At 36.1% G+C, this 7,842-nt stretch overlaps 1 protein-coding gene across 1 annotated transcript; it reads left to right on the forward strand.

The window, feature by feature from the left end:
• Positions 1 to 3,385: 3,385 nt before the first annotated feature.
• Positions 3,386 to 4,622, forward strand: LOC147503577 (uncharacterized). The gene is made up of 2 exons (XM_086556870.1): positions 3,386 to 3,859; positions 3,936 to 4,622. The coding sequence occupies exons 1-2, from the start codon at positions 3,463 to 3,465 to the stop codon at positions 4,337 to 4,339; spliced, it is 801 nt and encodes a 266-aa protein (XP_086412996.1). The 5' UTR covers positions 3,386 to 3,462; the 3' UTR covers positions 4,340 to 4,622.
• The last annotated feature ends 3,220 nt before the right edge of the window (positions 4,623 to 7,842 follow it).

The following is a 7,842-nucleotide window of genomic DNA, read 5'->3' on the forward strand; positions in this document are numbered from 1 at the left end:
GAACGGGGACGCACGGTATGTCTTCAGCATCTTCTGAACAATCTAGGAAGCGTCTTTCTTGACTGCACTTTGGTCGATCCTTTGTAACAGTTCATTAATATGTTGATTAACCTCGTTGATGCCGTCCTCTGCTAAGATACCAAGTAGATTCTGTGTGTCCACTTGCACGCGTAGTATGACGTTCTCCTGCCTGAGCTGGGTGATTTGCTCATTCATCGTTCTTAACTGACCTGCCAAACTCTGGATTTGAGCTTCGAGGCTTGCCATGTTTCGTGGGCTTGAGGATTTTGCTTTTTGGTTTTAGGATTTGTGAAGTGGTTTCTCAAGAAATCGAGACCACAGACGGTGCCAATGTAAAGGAGCGTTTTAGTTCACCTTTACATACAAGGTAAGAAGGAGAATGGGATTGAATGTGGGAAAGACCGAGTTCGTTGATGAGCGAACTGCCTACGTATCTATCTCTCGATTCTGGGGAAAGAGAAGAATCAGGTCTGGCATAGTTCATATGGGAGGTATTTATAGATGGTGAAGGTGAATCTTAACCCAACACGTGTAAAGATCAACACAAATGTATGGTTGAGATTGAGAAGGAGTATGAGAATAGTGTTGGTAGGAATGTTGTAATGATGGGGATTAGTTACAGTGGTTAGTAACTTGCGGCAATGGTTTGTGTAAGTGCAGCTTGGATAATGATTGCTTCTAGAAGATAGGCCGAGTCATGATATATAACGATTTGCGTAGTGATACGATCTGTTCTAGAGCGATCTCGTAACTCATGAATGCGAGCTAATGAGGTAGGTCGTCCTGAAAGTAGTTCGAAGAACTAAGTTAGAGGTCGGTGTGGTATTTCCACTATGCTGAGCACATGCTCATTCCAAAATGAGAATATCACTCTCTCACACTATACATTTCAGTATAAGCTTAAAATTTGAATTTGACAAATAAATATGGCAAAAGTAAGCATCCATCAAAATTTCAAGCTTTTGTCGAAATAACGCCAATGGTCGGGCTAAACAGCCATATCATCAATTCAGTTCAATACGTACCATGCATGCACTACACTGATTACTTCAAATACACTCACACACTCGTTTATTGCCATTACTATACGTAATCAATTTGAATTAGCTGTCTTAATTAATCTAATTAATGTTGCTTGTGAGTTGTGAGATCCATTACTCAAAGTGTATTAACAACGAAATGCAGGCATACAATCTAATTAACCTTCTCAATATGCTCAATGTATCTAGAGTTCTAGGCACATATCCTCTTATATGGAACCTAGTCAAGTATACAGCTTCTTGATGAACCTTGATTTATTTTGAAACTGTGCTGTGGAACCACCACCCCCACCCCCACCCCCACCCCCAACCCCCAACATTTATAAGAGTAAGTTATCCATATTTAACGACGTGGTCCTTCTTTAGCTTCCACGTGTCCATTCATTGCAGAACTCTATCCATTACAAAAAGCCCCGAGTCAACTAAGAATTATTATACAAGACGACAAAATTAGAATAGATCTACATGCCTCAGTATCGAAATTCTACCTGCGCCAACGGGTTGCCGAATCTTAACGGACTGTAACAGCAGATTGAACTAAAATTGAATTGGTCTCCATGTCAGGTTGAAGCTGGTTTCAAATTTTGGTAAAACTAGTTCAAAACTAAACCGTTCATCGAAAAAAGAAAAAACAGATGGTGATAGTCATACCCGATTCACTATAATACATGGACTTGAAAATTTGAGATACAATTAAGGGCCTGTTTGTTTTGGAAAAAATATTAGGGTAAAAAAAGAAAAAGAGGTGTGGTGGAAAGAAAAAGCTGTTTTCCAGGCGGAAACAAAATTAGGGAAATGGAAATGGTTTTGAGTCTATAGTCCAGACCTAAAAAATTTAGGAAAAAAAAAAAAAAAAAAAAATTTACTTTCCTTTCTACAATTTCCGTAATTGACCACTTATTTCCTTTCTTTTCCATTAGTTAAAATTTAACAAACAGACCCTAAATTTCTTGTAGGGTGCGCTTGAGAGGCAACATAGAAAACGGAATACGATTCTAAATACAAAGTGCCTATGATAAATCCATTTTGTCATGACACAAGTGGTCATATAGAAATTAAATAACTTCTTAAAATCGAATACCTATTTTTTTATATCTAGGTCGAAAATTGCAAAAGTGAAAAGTGAAAAAAAAAAAAAAAAAAAAAAAAAAAAAATTGCAACAAATTAGTTATATATCGATCAATTTAAAATCCAATTTCAAGTAGAAAATAGAAAGAATAACACTATATTTTGGAATTCTCAGCTATTTCTATTATTTGAAAATTAGGAACACTCTCATTAAAAATGTGAATTCTTCAAAAGTAAAGGGTGATCTTGGATATACCCATAAAAACACTCCCGTACCCCAATTTTGAAATAAATAAATAAAATTGTTTAAGACACATTTAGGTTCCTAAATTACCCTTTTTTTTTATTAAGTATATCAATGACAAAACAAAACAAGTGCTTATCCTTCCAGCAAACACAAACCCTTCGCACTTATTTTTCTTTTTTTCTGTCATTTTTTTTCTCCTTTAAGAAAGGAATTAGAAAGAGATAAAATTGTAGAATTTAGTCTTCCTCCTCCTCTCACTCATCAGCTATCTGTCTTTCTCATTTTCCGCTTGAGAAATTTTCAATTTGATATATTTATACTAAACTCCTTTAACCCTTCTACAATGATGAAGAAGAAGTAATTGCAATAAAAAAAAAAAAAAAATCAAATTTGAGGCAACTTCTAGAAAAGGAAAAAAACAATTTGTTTTTTGGACATTCTTTTACCTTTATTAGAAGTTCTCTTATTGTGTAGTGTGCTGTAGTAACACAAAGATTCTTCAAGGTCCAGAATATTATTTTCAATTTTTTTTTATTTGTTGTTTTTTTTGGAATGAGTCTCTCGGTCTTTTTGTTTTTTATTTTTTTTTTACTTTTATTGAAAATATCTCAAATTAATTTGGAAGATATTATTGGATTGAAGCGGTTATTGGGGTATGACAAAAACTGAGTTAGTTATGGGGTACGGGAGTATTTTTATGGGTATGTCTAAGATCACCCAAAGTAAATCCCTACAAATTCAATTGGCATAATTACCCAAGACAATCCCAATTCCCAATTCCATGTTGAAAATATTTGTGCAAAAATATATATATGCCGTTAAAGAAACGGCAGAAAAACAACAAAATTGAAAAACAATGGGCTTCGTTTTTTTCCGTTTCTTGTCACGTAGTGCCTTAAATAAATTTTCTCTCTCTTATATCACCATCCTATCAACATCAACACGTCATGTGTCATTATGCCGTGACCCACTTACTCTCTTCAAAATCCCTTAAAATTCCAACACCGACTCTCCTGTATATAACCCCCCTATATCCCCAACCTCTTTTCTTAACTTTTCCTCTGCCAACATTTTGATCAACAACAATGGAAAAAATATCATTACCGACAAGATTCAAGAGAGTTACAGCCGGGTTTGATGAAGTAGCTAGAGCTAGACTTTGTGAAAGTAGCGGAAGTGAGCATTCCGAGGACAACTCGGCTGACTTATCCGATCTTATCGACTCATTCATGGAGCGAAACGATGGCAATGAAAAAGATGATATTGTAGATAAGCATAGGGATATATATGATGGGGTTTGGTCAGATTCTGAAACATTGGAGCTGTTACAAAGCTTGGTAGCATTAGATGGAGTTGATGGTGATGTTAAGAAGACGATTCGAGATGAAGCCGAACGAGCTTGTTGTATGGTTGGAATTAGCTCTTCTGAAGGATTTAAGCGTCGGTTGATGAGTCGATTACGCGAAAGAGGTTTCGATGCAGGTAATGATCATTGAATCACTGATAGATATTATATATTGATTCTCATATTTTAATTGAAAATTTGTGATATTTTCAGGTCTGTGCAAATCAAGATGGGAAAGATCGGGACAATATCCTGCAGGAAGTTACGAATATATTGATGTTGTTGTTGCTGGGAAACGATATTTTGTGCAAGTATCGCTTGCTGGACAGTTCACGATTGCGCGACCGGCAAATTGTTACGTTTCATTCCTTAATACGTTGCCTCAAATCTTTGTTGGGAAAGCAGAAGAGATGAAACAAGTAGTGAAGATAATGTGTAGAGCTATGAAAGAATCTATAAAGAGGAATGATTTGTATTTGCCACCTTGGAGACGAAACGGGTACATGCAAGCAAAATGGTTCGGGTCATATAAACGAACTACAAATGTGGGTTCTGGTGCTGAGAATTTGATGAGGTTTGAGAAGTTGCCGGGATTTTATGGGAATTGCAGAGTTTAGATTGTAAAGAAAGTTGGGAATTTGACACAAGCGTTCAATGGTTTGCCATTGTAATAAAGCCATTGTAATAAAGTGTGATTTTTGGTCTAGGTACATAGACGAGTTTTTTTTTTTTTGTCTAGGTACATAAAGTGATCATTTAGCTGAGTATATGGTTACGTAGCGTGTATGATGGTTATCCGTTGTGGATAAAAAAAAAAGGTAATGGGCCTGTGTTAGGGAATCTGGATTATTTCTTGGGGTCAATTTTCAATGTAGCATATGAGCATATCCAGTTTTTTACCTGGTTGGTTTGACGTACTTTGATATTTTATCATCAGTAGTCGGAGATAGTTTTTAAGACTCTGGCAACAATTTAATAAGCACAGGCAAGTGTCTGCACGCGACTTAAATTGAGCGCGGCATGCTGGCATAATGATATGGGTTCTAATCACTTGTGAATCCCAAATGCGGATTGAATTAATAGTGAAGTTTATTACATTGACGGTGGGCAACTGGGTACTAGTCAAAAGTTTCTGTTTCCGAGTGCCTACTGTCACAGTTCGGTGTCTTATAAGAAACCCGAATATCTAAGAGGAATGAACGGTCTCATAATAGAGAAAATAATTTAGGGAGAAAGGGTACATATTAAATATCAGAAATGTGATGGTGTTGATTTAGAATTACTTGGTAAGATGTTAATCCATAGCGGCTTCGTCATTATTCCCAAGTTAGCTAGGTGATTCGCACTTCGTTTACAACTACCCTTCTGGGGTTGCCTTCAATGTCTATTGCCGAACCATGTCATACACAGTACACTAATCAAATCGGTAGCTAGACCCGTCAATTTGCTTGAGAGCACAAGACAGATAATTTAGCATTTTGAAACATCAACCCTGGAATTAAGACAACCATAACAGTATTTTTAGGAGAGAAACCAATAAAACACCAAATTTTTAACCAAACCAAACACCAAACCAAAAAAACACCAACCAATTTCAGGAGAAGGATTCGACTTTCCAGTAACCGGTTACTGGGATCAAATCCCAGCAACCGTTACAAGTCACCGTTGATTTAGATCCGAGATCCGTGTGTGTGTGCCGAGATCTGTGTGTGTGTGCCGAGATCCGTAACCGAGACAATCCAACGACAACTTGTAATGGTTGCTGGGATTTGATCCAAAGAATCGGTTTCGCGGTAGCCGACTCTCGTGTCGCACATCAACTTTCTTCTTTTTTATCTTTCCAAATCTCTTGCGCAGTTTTTGTAAAACCGCGTGATTGAAACCTACACTCTAGCCCAAGCTCATGCGGTGTTTAAAAAACCGCGAGAGAAATTTGATACCGCACCAAAACTGGAACCAAATTTTGGCCGATTTGGTGTTTGGTTTGGTGTTTTTTTCGTGTTTTCATCAACACGTGTCTCTCCTGAAGATGAAAAAATATCAAATTATTGGAAATTTGGTATTTGATGCTAGAATAGTATCTCACCTAAAGATGCTCTAAGAGAGGAAAAAACAAAAACACACAAAGTAAAATGACCAAATAAGCCTATGCACATGTAGATTGAAAGTAACTGCATATACTTCCAGTAGGAAATAGAATGGTAGGGGACTCCCTAACCTTTGCCAAATAACGAAAAAAAAAATGGATAGAAGTTGATAAAAGCTAGTTTGGCTCATTCATAGATATAGATCGCGTGGGGATCTGTGTTTGATGGGGCATAGGTGTACGCTCCATATCGTTTCGAAACACCTTTGAGTAGTTTTTAATGTGTCATTTAATTAAGGTTATAATAAAGTGTAGAAACCATGACTCTTGGCCTCTTGGTCATAAATAACCCCAAATATTAAGATTAATTGTCATTTAATTAAGGTTGTAATAAACGGTAGAAACTATGATTCTTGGGCATAAATAACTCCAAATATTCAAATTAAGTGCCAGTAAAAACAGGAGTAAGGAAATGAAAACAACTTTGAAACGTAAAACGCCCAAGATTCACGCATGCTTTAACTAGAAGCAGAACAAGCTAAAACAGCACTCGATATGCAAAGATTGATGACAACTATACTTCTTTAGAACATGTGACAAAGGCCCTTGCTCAAGCTGGTCTGGAATCTTCCAATCTCATTGTTGGAATAGATTTTACAAAGAGCAATGAGTGGACAGGTGTGACATTGGGAATTCTTTAAATCTGTATGAACAAGCAATATCCATTATTGGAAGATCTCTTTCAGCTTTTGATGAGGATAATCTAATACCATGTTATGGATTTGTTGATATCTTAAAATTATGTGGTGGATTACTGATGTAAAAGAAGCCAGACACTGTTACTTTTAGAGTGAAAATCTCTGATGTGTGACAAAAGATCTGTTTTTTTTCTTTTTTATTCTCGTCGTAAGGGTATGCGAATATTTTCTTTTCAATGGGTTTAAAACACTCGACATGAAAAATGAGACTATTAAAAAAGGACTAGGCACTAATGAAGCTAAATGTAAAATTCCAAACATTGTAAAGTAAAACTTCTTTGCGGAGGTTGGACAAAGATTGCAAAAATTTCGGCAGATACATTTTGCTTTTGCATTAAGGTGGGTATTGTTCAATTTAGGGCATTGCCTTGATACTGATATTTTGGCTTGCAATCTAACATTTAACAACTATTGAACTGAATCTGGAGATTATCCTCAAAATGAAGTAAGATTAAGTGAATAGAAAGTATTACACAACACCGAATCTAGTAAATTTAGTAGCAAAGACCAAAGTACGGTTATCTTCCATTATTTTCAAAGGAAAAAAACAATAAAAAAGGCAAATCATATAAAAAACAAATAGCATCTACAATCAGTACACACACCATGAATTTCATGAAAATAACATAAAATACACCATGAATTTTATTCACAGAAATTTTTTAAACATTATGTGCAGATTCGTGACATCCAGGGTTAGCGCTATATTCACTGCATTGTTGCCTATCTACAGTACACGATTTCGTTTTGCATTGCACGAGGCGACTTCCAAGTCACCAATGAAGAAGAGGATGTTGTCAAGAATGCTTGAGCATGTTTCCTTAACTTTCTGGGATCTTTCTGGAATGGACGCTCTTTTAAGATTGGAGCGACCACTGGAAATCTTTGTAGCATTTTTTGAACCCAAATATCTTTGGATTATGCCTTGCCGAACAAGATAATAATCACTGCCTTCTCTAATTATCTTCAGTCCCCTGGTAGAAAAACTGCATTCAGCTTCATGCATCAAAAACACCAAAAATAAATATAACAACGTGTTCTCTTAACTTCATGGGTGCTAACCCAAGTAAGAGTTTGAGTTATGGCACAAATATGAACAAGCACAGTTTTTTGGGAAGACCTAAAGATTCCACTATGCACATAAGTGTCTCCTGCTGGAGACATTGTTGTCTATTTCCCCGCATACAAATGAACTACCAACTATTGAAAATGAGAAACTTTGACTAAACCATTGAAAATGATAGAAATTTGAAATTGTAATTGCTGATTGAGAAAA

This window comes from Coptis chinensis, chromosome 4, assembly GCF_015680905.1.
Source record: "Coptis chinensis isolate HL-2020 chromosome 4, ASM1568090v1, whole genome shotgun sequence".
NCBI lineage: Eukaryota > Viridiplantae > Streptophyta > Magnoliopsida > Ranunculales > Ranunculaceae > Coptis > Coptis chinensis.

Coding starts and splice junctions, on each gene's coding strand:
- LOC147503577 (XM_086556870.1), top strand. CDS start 3,463: ATGGAAAAAATATCATTACCGACAAGATTCAAGAGAGTTACAGCCGGG. Junction 3,860..3,935: donor CGAAAGAGGTTTCGATGCAG/GTAATGATCATT, acceptor TGATATTTTCAG/GTCTGTGCAAATCAAGATGG.